This window comes from Salvelinus fontinalis, chromosome 33, assembly GCF_029448725.1.
Source record: "Salvelinus fontinalis isolate EN_2023a chromosome 33, ASM2944872v1, whole genome shotgun sequence".
In the NCBI taxonomy this organism is placed as follows: domain Eukaryota; kingdom Metazoa; phylum Chordata; class Actinopteri; order Salmoniformes; family Salmonidae; genus Salvelinus; species Salvelinus fontinalis.
Window position 1 is genome coordinate 10850085 of NC_074697.1, and position 16048 is coordinate 10866132.

A 16048-nucleotide genomic window follows, 5' to 3' on the forward strand; every position below is an offset into this window, starting at 1 on the left:
CATCTCAACAAAGGCCAAAAGAAACCCACAATTAAAACCAACATTGCTGTGGGCAAAGAGTGCTGTTAATATTATCATTCTCTGTAATTGGCTGTAAAGTATAATGTGGGACTCAATGTCCTCATGGTTAATTGAGTTGATAGAGACACTGCTCATTGAGCACACACACACACACACACACACACACACACACACACACACACACACACACACACACACACACAGCCAGGGTGACAGCCAGGGTGACAGCCAGACATACAGACAATGACCTAGGTCTAAATGCTTATGATTAAATAAATAAATATTTCCACCAACACACACACACACACACACACACACACACACACACACACACACACACACACACACACACACACACACACACACACAGTAACACAGAGTAACACACAGCAACACAGAGTAACACACAGCAACACAGAGTAACACACAGCAACACAGAGTAACACACAGCAACACAGAGTAACACACAGCAACACAGAGTAACACACAGCAACACAGAGTAACACACAGCAACACAGAGTAACACACAGCAACACAGAGTAACACACAGCAACACAGAGTAACACACAGCAACACACAGTAACACACACAGTAACACACAGTAACACACAGTAACACACACAGCAACACACACAGCAACACACAGTAACACACAGTAACACACACAGCAACACACAGCAACACACACAGCAACACACACAGTAACACACAGTAACACACAGTAACACACACAGCAACACGCAGTAACACGCAGTAACACACACAGCAACACACACAGTAACACACACAGTAACACACACAGTAACACACACAGTAACACACACAGTAACACACACAGTAACACACACAGCAACACAAAGCAACACACACAGCAACACACAGCAACACACAGCAACACACAGCAACACACAGCAACACACAGTAACACACACAGCAACACACAGCAACACACAGCAACACACAGCAACACACACAGTAACACACAGTAACACACAGTAACACACAGCAACACACACAGCAACACACACAGCAACACACAGCAACACACAGCAACACACAGCAACACACAGTAACACACAGTAACACACAGTAACACACAGTAACACACACAGCAACACACACAGCAACACACAGTAACACACAGTAACACACAGCAACACACACAGCAACACACACAGCAACACACAGCAACACACAGTAACACACAGTAACACACAGTAACACACAGTATCCATTTAGTTTAACCATTCAGTCTTATTCTCCTCTTCAATCACACTCTCCCTTCCTTCGTCTTTCCATCTCTCCCTCTCATGCACCCTGTCTCCCTCAATCAATCTCTCACACTCCATCCTTCTCCAATCCCTCTCTCTCTCAGCCCAGAGCATCTCTGTCTCATCTCTCTTTCACCCCCTCTCTCTCGGAGTGTTCCATCTGTTCTGACAGACTCCAGACTCTTCTATTCTCCTGTGATTGGTTGATGTATTCTCCTCTGTCATTCACACACAGCAGTTTGGGGTGTTGTGTACAAACCCTATGGGAGGTTGATGAGGAGTTTTACAGCTCAGTGTGTGAGAGGAAGCGGTGTGTGTGTGTGTGTGTGTGTGTGTGTGTGTGTGTGTGTGTGTGTGTGTGTGTGTGTGTGTGTGTGTGTGTGTGTGTGTGTGTGTGTGTGTGTGTGTGTGTGTGTGTGTGTGTGTGTGTGTGTGTGTGTGTGTGTGTGTGTGTGTGTGTGTGTGTGTGCGCACGTGTACCTGGTCCAGGGAGGCCTGGAGTCTGTGTGACTCCCTCAGTGAGTCCTGTATGAGGGCGCTGCTAGACTTGGTCTGGTTCAGAGAGTCGATCAGCTCCTTATTCTCCAGGATATTCCCCTGAGCTGTAGCCAAAGTCTAGAGACAAGCGAGATTGTGTGATGTACAGCAGAAGTTAGAGAGATTGTGTGATGTACAGCAGAAGTTAGAGAGATTGTGTGATGTACAGCAGAAGTTAGTGAGAGATTGTGTGATGTACAGCAGAAGTTAGAGAGAGATTGTGTGATGTACAGCAGAAGTTAGAGAGATTGTGTGATGTACAGCAGAAGTTAGGGAGAGATTGTGTGATGTACAGCAGAAGTTAGAGAGATTGTGTGATGTACAGCAGAAGTTAGAGAGATTGTGTGATGTACAGCAGAAGTTAGGGAGAGATTGTGTGATGTACAGCAGAAGTTAGGGAGAGATTGTGTGATGTACAGCAGAAGTTAGAGAGAGATTGTGTGATGTACAGCAGAAGTTAGGGAGAGATTGTGTGATGTACAGCAGAAGTTAGGGAGAGATTGTGTGATGTACAGCAGAAGTTAGAGAGAGATTGTGTGATGTACAGAAGAAGTTAGAGAGATTGTGTGATGTACAGCAGAAGTTAGGGAGAGATTGTGTGATGTACAGCAGAAGTTAGAGAGAGATTGTGTGATGTACAGCAGAAGTTAGAGAGAGATTGTGTGATGTACAGCAGAAGTTAGTGAGAGATTGTGTGATGCACAGCAGAAGTTAGAGAGAGATTGTGTGATGTACACCAGAAGTTAGAGAGATTGTGTGATGTACAGCAGAAGTTAGGGAGAGATTGTGTGATGTACAGCAGAAGTTAGAGAGAGATTGTGTGATGTACAGCAGAAGTTAGAGAGAGATTGTGTGATGTACAGCAGAAGTTAGAGAGAGATTGTGTGATGTACAGCAGAAGTTAGGGAGAGATTGTGTGATGTACAGCAGAAGTTAGGGAGAGATTGTGTGATGTACAGCAGAAGTTAGAGAGATTGTGTGATGTACAGCAGAAGTTAGGGAGAGATTGTGTGATGTACAGCAGAAGTTAGGGAGAGATTGTGTGATGTACAGCAGAAGTTAGAGAGAGATTGTGTGATGTACAGCAGAAGTTAGGGATAGATTGTGTGATGTACAGCAGAAGTTAGGGAGAGATTGTGTGATGTACAGCAGAAGTTAGGGAGAGATTGTGTGATGTACAGCAGAAGTTAGAGAGAGATTGTGTGATGTACAGCAGAAGTTAGAGAGAGATTGTGTGATGTACAGCAGAAGTTAGAGAGAGATTGTGTGATGTACAGCAGAAGTTAGAGAGAGATTGTGTGATGTACAGCAGAAGTTAGGGATAGATTGTGTGATGTACAGCAGAAGTTAGGGAGAGATTGTGTGATGTACAGCAGAAGTTAGGGAGAGATTGTGTGATGTACAGCAGAAGTTAGAGAGAGATTGTGTGATGTACAGAAGAAGTTAGAGAGATTGTGTGATGTACAGCAGAAGTTAGGGAGAGATTGTGTGATGTACAGCAGAAGTTAGAGAGAGATTGTGTGATGTACAGAAGAAGTTAGAGAGATTGTGTGATGTACAGCAGAAGTTAGGGAGAGATTGTGTGATGTACAGCAGAAGTTAGAGAGAGATTGTGTGATGTACAGAAGAAGTTAGAGAGATTGTGTGATGTACAGCAGAAGTTAGGGAGAGATTGTGTGATGTACAGCAGAAGTTAGGGAGAGATTGTGTGATGTACAGCAGAAGTTAGGGAGATTGTGTGATGTACAGCAGAAGTTAGAGAGAGATTGTGTGATGTACAGCAGAAGTTAGAGAGATTGTGTGATGCACAGCAGAAGTTAGAGAGATTGTGTGATGTACAGCAGAAGTTAGAGAGAGATTGTGTGATGTACAGCAGAAGTTAGGGAGATTGTGTGATGTACAGCAGAAAGTGACATTGTGTTGTGTTCTAACTGAAAGGACTGAGAAGTGGACATTTGGTGCATAATGAAGAAGTGGAATGTTTGTGTTCAAACGGCAGTGAAACATGTCAGAATATCTAATCAGATATATTATAGCTACACGGAACAAAAATACAAACACAACATGTAACATGTAGGTCATGTTTCATGAGATGAAATAAAATATCCCACACATTTTTCATACAAACAAAAAGCTTATTTCGCTCAAATTTTGTGCACAAATTAGTCTACCTCCCTGTTAGTGGATTATGCCAAGATAATCCATCCACCTGACAGGTGTGGCATATCAAGAAGCTGATTAAACAGCATGATCATTACACAGGTTTTGTCACACAACACAATGCCACAGATGTCTAAAGTATTGAGGGAGCATATAATTGGCATGCTGACTGCAGGAGTGTCCACCGGAGAGGTTGCCAGAGAATGTAATGTTAATTTTTCTACCATAAGCCACCTTTGTCATTTCAGAGAATTTGGCAGTAAGTCCAACCGCAGATCACATGTAACCACACCAGCCCAGGACCTCCACATTCAGCTTCTGCACAAACTGTCAGAAACTCTCAGGGAAGCTCATCTGATTGCGTCGTCCTCACCAGGGTCTTGACCTGACTGAAGTTCGGCGTCATTACCAAATTCAGTGGGAAAATGGTCATCTTTGATGGCCACTGGCACGCTGGAAAAGTGTGCTCTTCACAGATGAATCCCGGTTTCAACAGTACCGAGCAGATGGCGTTGTGTGGGCGAGTGGTTTGTCAATTGTGTGAACAGAATCCCCCATGGTGGCGGTGGGGTTATGGTATGGGCTGGCATAAGCTAGGAACAACGAACACAATTGCATTTTATCAATGGACAGGGATACCGTGCCGAGATTCTGAGGGCCATTGTCATGCCCTTCAACCCCTGCCATCACCTCATGTTACAGCGTGATAATGTACGACCCCATGTTACAAGGATCTGTACATCATTCCTGGACACTGAAAATGTCCCAGTTCTTCCATGGCCTGCATACTCACCAGACATGTCACCCACTGAGCATGTTTGGGATGCTCTGGCTCTACATGTATGACAGTGTGTTCCAGTTCCCGCCAATATACACCAACTTTGCACAACCATTGAAGAGGAGTGGGACAACATTCCACAGGCCACAAACAACAGCTTGATCAACTCCATGTGAAGGAGATGTGTCTTGCTGTATGAGACAAATGGTGGTCACACCAGATACTGACTGGTTTTCTGATCCACACCCCTACTTTTTTTTGAAGTTATCTGTGACCAACAGAATCACATCTATATTCCCAGTCATGTGTAATCCATAGATTAGGGACTAATTAGTTTATTTGACTGCACGTCGTCAGTAAACTTTTTGAAATTGTTGTATGTTGCATTTATATTTTTGTTCAGTGTACTTCCACAAGGTATTCCTCTCGACAGTGACTAAGTGTGTGTGGATTGCATAAAGACTCTTCTAGCGTGAGTGTCTGTGTGTTTATATTCATATATACATATATATATATATATATGTGTGTGTGTACCTCTAACAGAGACTCTTCCAGCGTGGCTAGCTGGATCTTCTTGTCCTCCTCCTGCTGTAACAGACGGGTCTTCTGGGTCTCTAACTCTGGCTTCTCCTGCTGGATGGTCAGAGCTAGGAGCTAATACACACACAACGGATGGTCTGATTAACCAGGAGACAGTCCCAGTGTACAGTAATAAAACAACGGTAGGTAGTGTGTGTGTGTTTACCTGTCCCCGCAGGCCAGCTCTGGTGGTGGTGAAGTTGACCTCAGTGACGACAGAGGCAGCGTCGGGGGGGATGAAGGGGGAGGGGTTACGCGTGGCCAGGAACAGACGAAACTCCTCGTTATAATCTATCACCTTATCACCTATCTGAACCACGTACCGCGGACCTGGAGAGAGGGAGAGATGGAGGGAGGGGCAGATGGAGGGAGATGGAGTGAGGGAGGGGGAGATGGAGGGAGAGATGGAGGGAGGGAGAGATGGAGAGAGGGAGGGAGTGAGAGAGGGAGAGAGGGAGTGAGAGATGGAGAGAGTGAGAGATGGAGGGAGATATGGATAGAGGGATGGTGGGAGGGAGAGATGGAGAGGGAGTGAGAGATGGAGAGAGGGAGGGAGGGAGGGAGTGAGAGATGGAGGGAGGGAGAGAAGGAGAGAGGGAGGGCGAGATGGAGAGAGGGAGAGATGGAGTTAGCGAGGGAGAGATGGAGAGAGGGAGGGAGGGAGTGAGAGATGGAGGGAGGGAGAGAAGGAGAGAGGGAGGGCGAGATGGAGAGAGGGAAGGAGAGATGGAGAGAGGGAGAGAGAAGGAGAGATGGAGAGAGGGAGGGAGAGATGGAGAGAGGGAGTGGGAGAGGGAGGGAGGGAGAGATGGAGGGAGGGAGAGAAGGAGAGAGGGAAGGCGAGATGGAGAGAGGGAGAGGGAAGGAGAGATGGAGAGAGGGAGGGAGAGGGAGGGATGGAGAGAGGGAGAGATGGCGGGAGAGAGGGAGAGAGAATGGTTATTCCAGGACATTTCATGGATATAAACTCAGCCTCTTCTCTGCATTGCAGCACATCCTGCTCCCTTCCTCTCTCCCTCCCGTTTCTTTTCTCCATCCTCCAGTGGATGGCCAATCCCCCTCTTTTCTTTCCAGTGGATTCACCGCCCTTTAACTAACACCCTTCTCTCTAACTTCCACCCTCTCTCTACCTCTCTCTCTCTCTACCTCTCTCTCTCTCTCTCTACCTCTCTCTCCCCCCACCCTCACTACCTCTCTGTCCCCCCCTCACTACCTCTCTCTCTGTCTCTTTCTCCCCCTCCCTCACTACCTCTCTCTCTCTCTCTCTCCCCCTCCCTCACTACCCCTCTCTCCCCTTCCCTCCCTCACTACCTCGCTCTCTCCCTCCCCTCACTACCTCTCCCTCCCTCTCTCTCCCACTCCCTTCCACATGCTCTCCCTCTCCTCCTCCTCCCCCTCCCTCTCACTCACCATGTCGTCATAGTGTGTGTGTAGACTCACCCTGTCACCATAGTGTGTGTAGACTCACCCTGTCACCATAGTGTGTGTAGACTCACCATGTCACCATAGTGTGTGTAGACTCACCATGTCACCATAGTGTGTGTAGACTCACCCCGTCACCATAGTGTGTGTGTAGACTCACCCTGTCACCATAGTGTGTGTAGACTCACCCTGTCACCATAGTGTGTGTGTAGACTCACCCTGTCACCATAGTGTGTGTAGACTCACCCTGTCACCATAGTGTGTGTAGACTCACCCTGTCACCATAGTGTGTGTAGACTCACCCTGTCACCATAGTGTGTGTGTAGACTCACCCTGTCACCATAGTGTGTGTAGACTCACCCTGTCACCATAGTGTGTGTAGACTCACCCTGTCACCATAGTGTGTGTAGACTCACCATGTCACCATAGTGTGTGTAGACTCACCCTGTCACCATAGTGTGTGTAGACTCACCCTGTCACCATAGTGTGTGTAGACTCACCATGTCACCATAGTGTGTGTGTAGACTCACCCTGTCACCATAGTGTGTGTAGACTCACCCTGTCACCATAGTGTGTGTAGACTCACCCTGTCACCATAGTGTGTGTGTAGACTCACCCTGTCACCATAGTGTGTGTAGACTCACCCTGTCACCATAGTGTGTGTAGACTCACCCTGTCACCATAGTGTGTGTAGACTCACCATGTCACCATAGTGTGTGTGTAGACTCACCCTGTCACCATAGTGTGTGTAGACTCACCCTGTCACCATAGTGTGTGTAGACTCACCATGTCACCATAGTGTGTGTGTAGACTCACCCTGTCACCATAGTGTGTGTAGACTCACCCTGTCACCATAGTGTGTGTAGACTCACCCTGTCACCATAGTGTGTGTAGACTCACCATGTCACCATAGTGTGTGTAGACTCACCATGTCACCATAGTGTGTGTAGACTCACCCTGTCACCATAGTGTGTGTAGACTCACCCTGTCACCATAGTGTGTGTAGACTCACCCTGTCACCATAGTGTGTGTAGACTCACCCTGTCACCATAGTGTGTGTAGACTCACCCTGTCACCATAGTGTGTGTAGACTCACCCTGTGCTATCAGGTCTCTCCTCAGTAGTGGATAGAGTACCGGCTCCACTCCATCCATCTCCTGGATGATCAGCGTTTTCCCAAAACGCACAGCCAACTCCAGAGACGTGATGAAGTTCGGGTCCTGGAGGAAAAACACACAGAACCGAGGGGTTCTGATAACAGCACTGATGCCTGGTGGGATGTCTGGTATCTAACTGGTCTGATGTCTGGTATCTAACTGGTCTGATGCCTGGTGGGATGTCTGGTGTGATGTCTGGTATCTAACTGGTCTGATGTCTGGTGTGATGTCTGGTGTGATGTCTGGTATCTAACTGGTGTGATGTCTGGTGTGATGTCTGGTATCAACCTGGTGTGATGCCTGGTGGGATGTCTGGTGTGATGTCTGGTATCTAACTGGTCTGATGTCTGGTATCTACCTGGTGTGATGCCTGGTGGGATGTCTGGTGTGATGTCTGGTATCTAACTGGTCTAATGTCTGGTATCTAACTGGTCTGATGTCTGGTGTGATGTCTGGTATCTACCTGGTGTGATGTCTGGTGTGATGTCTGGTATCTAACTGGTCTGATGCCTGGTGGGATGTCTGGTGTGATGTCTGGTATCTAACTGGTCTGATGTCTGGTGTGATGTCTGGTATCTAACTGGTCTGATGCCTGGTGTGATGTCTGGTACCTAACTGGTCTGATGCCTGGTGTGATGTCTGGTATCTACCTGGTCTGATGTCTGGAGTGATGTCTGGTATCTACCTGGTCTGATGTCTGGTGTGATGTCCGGTATCAAACTGGTCTGATGTCTGGTATCTACCTGGCCTGATGTCTGGTCTGATGTCTGGTATCTAACTGGTCTGATGCCTGGTGTGATGTCTGGTATCTAACTGGTCTGATGCCTGGTGTGATGTCTGGTATCTAACTGGTCTGATGTCTGGTATCTAACTGGTCTGATGTCTGGTGTGATGTCTGGTATCTAACTGGTCTGATGTCTGGTGTGATGTCTGGTATCTAACTGGTCTGATGTCTGGTGTGATGTCTGGTATCTAACTGGTCTGATGTCTGGTGTGATGTCTGGTATCTACCTGGTGTGATGTCTGGTATCTAACTGGTCTGATGTCTGGTGTGATGTCTGGTATCTAACAGGTCTGATGTCTGGTGTGATGTCTGGTATCTAACTGGTCTGATGTCTGGTGTGATGTCTGGTATCTAACTGGTCTGATGTCTGGTATCTAACTGGTCTGATGCCTGGTGTGATGTCTGGTATCTAACTGGTCTGATGCCTGGTGTGATGTCTGGTATCTAACTGGTCTGATGTCTGGAATCTAACTGGTCTGATGCCTGGTGTGATGTCTGGTATCTAACTGGTCTGATGTCTGGTGTGATGTCTGGTATCTACCTGGTCTGATGTCTGGTGTGATGTCTGGTATCTACCTGGTCTGATGTCTGGTGTGATGTCTGGTATCTAACAGGTCTGATGTCTGGTGTGATGTTTGGTATCTAACTGGTCTGATGTCTGGTGTGATGTCTGGTATCTAACAGGTCTGATGTCTGGTGTGATGTCTGGTATCTAACAGGTCTGATGTCTGGTGTGATGTCTGGTATCTAACAGGTCTGATGTCTGGTGTGATGTCTGGTATCTAACTGGTCTGATGTCTGGTGTGATGTCTGGTATCTAACAGGTCTGATGTCTGGTGTGATGTCTGGTATCTAACTGGTCTGATGTCTGGTATCTAACTGGTCTGATGTCTGGAATCTAACTGGTCTGATGCCTGGTGTGATGTCTGGTATCTAACTGGTCTGATGTCTGGTGTGATGTCTGGTATCTAACTGGTCTGATGTCTGGTATCTACCTGGTCTGATGTCTGGTGTGATGTCTGGTATCTAACAGGTCTGATGTCTGGTGTGATGTCTGGTATCTAACTGGTCTGATGCCTGGTGTGATGTCTGGTATCTACCTGGTCTGATGTCTGGTGTGATGTCTGGTATCTACCTGGTCTGATGTCTGGTGTGATGTCTGGTATCTAACAGGTCTGATGTCTGGTGTGATGTCTGGTATCTAACTGGTCTGATGTCTGGTGTGATGTCTGGTATCTAACTGGTCTGATGTCTGGTATCTACCTGGTCTGATGTCTGGAATCTAACTGGTCTGATGCCTGGTGTGATGTCTGGTATCTAACTGGTCTGATGTCTGGTGTGATGTCTGGTATCTAACTGGTCTGATGTCTGGTGTCTAACTGGTCTGATGCCTGGTGGGATGTCTGGTATCTAATTGGTCTGATGCCTGGTGGGATGTCTGGTATCTAATTGGTCTGATGTCTGGTGTGATGTCTGGTATCTAACAGGTCTGATGCCTGGTGGGATGTCTGGTATCTAATTGGTCTGATGTCTGGTGTGATGTCTGGTATCTAACTGGTCTGATGTCTGGTATCTACCTGGTCTGATGTCTGGTGTGATGTCTGGTATCTAACTGGTCTGATGTCTGGTGTGATGTCTGGTATCTAACTGGTCGGATGTCTGGTATCTACCTGGTCTGATGTCTGGTGTGATGTCTGGTATCTACCTGGTCTGATGTCTGGTATCTACCTGGTCTGATGTCTGGTATCTAACTGGTCTGATGTCTGGTATCTAACTGGTCTGATGTCTGGAATCTACCTGGTCTGATGTCTGGTGTGATGTCTGGTATCTAACAGGTCTGATGTCTGGTATCTACCTGGTCTGATGTCTGGTGTGATGTCTGGTATCTACCTGGTCTGATGTCTGGTATCTAACTGGTCTGATGTCTGGTGTGATGTCTGGTATCTAACTGGTCTGATGCCTGGTATCTAACTGGTCTGATGCCTGGTGTGATGTCTGGTATCTAACTGGTCTGATGCCTGGCGTGATGTCTGGTATCTACCTGGTCTGATGTCTGGTATCTAACTGGTCTCATGCCTGGTGTGATGTCTGGTATCTAACTGGTTACATTAGGACTAACATGTCTCTGTGTGATATGCGTTCACAGTACCTGTTGGTTGACTGAAATATGTGTTAAATGTGTTCTGACAGGCGTGATGTGTGAATGATTGACAGGTGTGACAGATGTGTGACAGTTGTACCTGCTGGTTGATGACCTCGAGGCGATGCTGCTTCAGGTGAGTATGGAGCCACTCTGTAGCCCGAGAGGAGGGGTCGATGAGGAACGGACAAGCAACACTCTGAGAGAGAGAGAGAGAGAGAGAGAGAGAGAGAGAGAGAGAGAGAGAGAGAGAGAGAGAGAGAGAGAGAGAGACGTAAGTGATGGATGACATACTGAAAGTCATTGAGGAACTAAGAGTCCTTTTTCCATTTATTTTCCTATCTATATATTAAGATAGATGCTGAAATAGTTTTTCTCTCTGGGGAGAATCTTTGAGGCCCAGTCCAGTCCTCTCTCACAACTGTCACAGTGATTGGCCAGCGAGGCATTGGCTGTCTGGATTCAGACCTGCCAGACATTGAGCAGTACACACCAAACAAAGGGATGAAATCTCTTTATGCTATGGCTCCCTCTATTTATTGCCGCCTTTCCTCTCCTCCCATCTCTCTAAACCACGTCCTTTCTGTTTATCTTTCCCCATCCCTCCTTTATCTATATTTGTTTATTCATCCTTTCTCTCCCTCTTTCCCTCTGTAGAGTCATATATGCTACAGATATGGTGTGGGTGATGGTTATTGCCCTGTGTGTGTAAACTGTAATGGCTTTATTTTCAGTCTCCCAGGGTTGACAAACCATCAAACACTGTGTCTGCTGTAGTGGTCCAACCTACACACTCTCCACCAGACCTAGCATAGAGAACCACAGTTTGGAGAGCAATTTATGAGACACACTGAGCAGACATGTCACACAGCACCAGATACCAGCGGAATACCCTTTTATTGCGTGTTTGCAGTAAATTGCTGTGGAAGCACACCAGACAGGCTTTATAAAAGGGTCTAAGAATCAAAGTGGACTAGGATTGCAAAGGTAGGATATATTACTGGAAACTTTCCAAGTTTACCAGTAAACTACCAGAATTTTGGTATCATTCAAATATTTTATGTAATCCATCAAAAGACATTTAGTGGCCTTTTTGGATACTTCAGATTATCACAGGTGGCTAATAGTCTCTGGCCCTCTGTGTGGTCTTATCACATGTAAAATATATGAAATAATGAAATAAGATGATTTAAAAATAAATAGAATGACAGAGCTGTCAACATTATACTAAACTTCTGAGTGGCACAGCGGTCTAAGGCACTGTATTGCAGTGCTGCGGCATCACTACAGCCTGGGGTTCGATCCCACCCGGTGTCATTAACGGCCGTGACTGGGAGTCCCATAGGGAGGCGCACAATTGGCCCAGCGTCGTCTGGGTTGGGGAGGGTTTGGCCAGGGTGGCTTTACGTGGCTCATCGCGCTCTAGCGACTCCTTGTGGCGGGCCGGGTGCCTGCAGGCTGACGTCGGTCATCAGTTGACCAGTGTTTCCTCTGACACATCGGTGCAGCTGGCTTCAGGGTTAAGCGGACGGGTGTTAAGAAGCGCGGCTTGGCAGGTCATGTTTCGGAGGATGCATGACTCGACCTTCGCCTCTCCCGAGCCCATTGGGCAGTTGCAGCGATAAGACATGATTTTAATCATGAAATTGGGGAGAAAATGGGGATAAAAATTACACAAAAAAACATTCTATTAAATATAAACCATCAACTTAGTGAATAATATTGGTGTTTAATATGAGGGTTTCAGTATGGTTTACTAGTTCAACAGTAGCCAGTGAGTCTACACACCACTTCCACAGTATTCACATTTTGTTGCCTTAAAATGTCATCTCAAAAGGGAATAAATGTGTTTTTTTACCTTACTTATCCACATAACCTACTCCACATTTTCAAAGTGAAAGTAAAATAAACAAAGATGTCTTAATTGCATATGTTTTCACAGCCCAGAGGTAATACTAGGTGGAAGCACCTACGGCAGCCATTACAGCTGGGAATCATTTGGAATAAGATTCTACCGACTTTACACAACTTTATCCAATGTTTTTATCAAAATTGCTTAAACTCAGTAAATTTGGTTGGGAGTCATTGATGGACAGCAATATTACAATTTTGTCTCTGATTTTCAAGTAGATTTATGTCAGAAGTGAAACTGAGACTAATTAGTGTGGACATTTGTATGTCATCTTGTAGAATTTTTACTAGGATTAAATGTCAGGAATTGTGAAAAACTGAGTTTAAATGTATTTGGCTAAGGTGTATGTAAACTTCCGACTTCAACTGTATTTGTTGTCAATGTTTTGATGTCAAACTGGTGGCAGTTCTGAAAGAAAGTCTAGTTACAGAGTTAATTGAAAACAATAGTATTGTTGATTACATGCTTTTTTCCTTAATTAGGCTATATTCTCTTGAACCATACGGTCTATCTACTAGAAACTCATGGACAATATGGACTCAGATAAATTAATACTATATATGAATAAAACATTTAGTTTGTTCTTCAAGTATAAATTACCAAAGTTACGATAGAAAGTCATAGATTTTCTGTTAATTACCAAAATTACTGACAATTGGTAACTTTGGTGAATTACCGGTAGCTTTGCAACCCTAGTTGACAGAGTAATCTACAGAGACCACTTCACTGCTACCATAGCCAGGCCCAGGCAATAAGAGTGTATTATGAAACGATGGAGACATTCTCTTCAATCCAAGCTGATGGCTGTTCTAAACAGTAATGGGGTCTGTGGAAGGCAGAATTGGTCTTTTTATAAAGTGGCTAAAATAAGCTGCTGTAAAATCATGAGCTCTCATCAACACCTCCTCCATCTACTGGACTGAGAGACAGGCCCTCTTGACTCCGGAGGGCTGGAGGGAGGGGGAGAGAGGGGAGGGAGGGGGGGGGGGGGAGTGGAGGACATGGGAGACAGGGGGGAGAGGGGAGGAAGAGAGTGAGAGAAGAGGAGTGGTTGTCGGAGTGAGTGACGGTTGGGGGGGTGTAGGAGTGAGAGTGACGGTTGAGGGGGTGTAGAAGGCAGAGTGAGGGTTGAGGGGGTATAGAAGGCAGAGTGAGGGTTGAGGGGGTGTAGGAGGCAGAGTGAGGGTTGAGGGGATGTAGAAGGCAGAGTGAGGGTTGAGGGGGTGTAGAAGGCAGAGTGAGGGTTGAGGGGATATAGAAGGCAGAGTGAGGGTTGAGGGGGTGTAGGAGGCAGAGTGAGGGTTGAGGGGATGTAGAAGGCAGAGTGAGGGTTGAGGGGATATAGAAGGCAGAGTGAGGGTTGAGGGGGTGTAGGAGGCAGAGTGAGGGTTGAGGGGATGTAGAAGGCAGAGTGAGGGTTGAGGGGGTGTAGGAGGCAGAGTGAGGGTTGAGGGGGTGTAGAAGGCAGAGTGAGGGTTGAGGGGGTGTAGGAGGCAGAGTGAGGGTTGAGGAGATGTAGAAGGCAGAGTGAGGGTTGAGGGGGTGTAGGAGGCAGAGTGAGGGTTGAGGGGATGTAGAAGGCAGAGTGAGGGTTGAGGGGATGGAGAAGGCAGAGTGAGGGTTGAGGGGGTGTAGGAGGCAGAGTGAGGGTTGAGGGGGTGTAGGAGGCAGAGTGAGGGTTGAGGGGGTATAGAAGGCAGAGTGAGGGTTGAGAGGGTGTAGGAGGCAGAGTGAGGGTTGAGGGGGTATAGGAGGCAGAGTGAGGGTTAAGGGGGTGTAGGAGGCAGTGGGTCAACAACGGCAGAGTGGGTCTCTTACTGAAAGATCTATGTAGTGACTGACAGTAGGGGAACTGTAGAAATAGTGACCCATTTAGAAACAGTTATTACATGTTCTACAGGCTGTGTGGTTCTTGGTTATGCAACGGTTTCCTGCGTCAGGAGGGAAAGACAGACACTAAGAGGCTGAGCTCTTACACACCACAGCCACAGATTGCTCCAGAGACTGTGTTGTGAAAGAGCCTCGATTACAGTTTTCTTTTAAAGTGTAATTCTCTCCACAAAGCAAAGGCCACTCATTCAGAAGAATGACAAAGCCTGGTGAAGCCATACACACACAGACACACACACAGACACAAACACAGACACACGGACACACACACGGACACACACACACACACACACACACAGCAACCAAAGCCCTATTAGACAAAAACAGGATTATCAACAAAATATCAAAATCAAAAGGAAAAGCTACTTTTCACAGAAACGTTTATTTCTGTTTAGCTACTTAGTGCCGCAAAAGGCATCATGCAAACAAACTGGTCGAGTTGATTAGAGAGAGAATCATTATAAAGTCTGGGACGACAAATCAGTTATTTGAAGACGACTCAATGGAAAGGGAAAATATGGACAAACAACCCAAACTCCTATAAACAAATTGTAAACGTTTCTGTTGCCACACCCTTGCAGTAGATTGTTTTAAAATACAGGACTAATGCAAGTACAGGGTTTGTGTAGTTGCTATGTGGGAGGGTGAGTCTGTCTGTCTGTCTGTCTGTCTGTCTGTCTGTGTGTGTGTGTGCGTGTGTGCGTGTGTGTGTGCGTGCGTGTGTGTGTTTTGCAAGCAGCCTGCAGTAGGGTGGAGGTATAGATGGATGGAGGGCTGAGTTCTTACCCGTGATTTGATCGCACTGATCTTAAAGCAGCGATGCCAAAGGAAAGACAAACAGGAGAGAGGGATGAATGACAATAAAATGAAAGAGAGGAACACAACAGATGTGACCCGGATGTAAAACACATGACTTTCCCAGTCAGGGAGGGAATTCAGCTTCAACATGGAAACACAACAATATAGAAACATAGTAGAGGAAGACAGAGTGCAACACAGAGTGCAACACAGATTGCAACACACCAATACAAACCTTCCCAGGGCTTTTTCATCTGCACCGAATCACAAATGTATCAGTAAGAGAGAAGAGAGAGAGAGAGAGAGAGAGAGAGAGAAAGAGTGAGTGAGTGAGTGAGTGAGTGAGTGAGTGAGTGAGTGAGTGAGTGAGTGAGTGAGTGAGTGAGTGAGTGAGTGAGTGAGTGAGTGAGTGAGTGAGTGAGAGAGAGAGAGAGAGAGAGAGAGAGAGGTGGAAACTGAGCTCCACTTCCTAACCATATTAGAGACACATATTTCCCTCAGATTAAACAGACCCACAAAGAATTCGAAAACAAATCAAATTTTGATAAACTCCCATATCTATTGGGTGAAAAACCACAATGTGCCATCACAGCAGCAAT

The 16048-nt window shown here is 46.3% G+C and overlaps 1 protein-coding gene across 1 annotated transcript in view; it reads right to left on the reverse strand.

Annotated features, from left to right (window-relative positions):
* Positions 1-16048, reverse strand: part of LOC129832535 (cytoplasmic dynein 2 heavy chain 1-like) — a 166436-nt gene that overhangs the window by 42886 nt on the left and 107502 nt on the right. The window contains exons 66-71 of the mRNA XM_055896654.1: positions 15438-15458; positions 10950-11048; positions 7865-7988; positions 5513-5676; positions 5302-5421; positions 1773-1907 (exon numbers count right to left, since the gene is read on the reverse strand). Of these exons, the coding sequence (XP_055752629.1) occupies positions 1773-1907; positions 5302-5421; positions 5513-5676; positions 7865-7988; positions 10950-11048; positions 15438-15458 (663 nt within the window). The remainder of the gene's footprint in view (positions 1-1772; positions 1908-5301; positions 5422-5512; positions 5677-7864; positions 7989-10949; positions 11049-15437; positions 15459-16048) is intronic.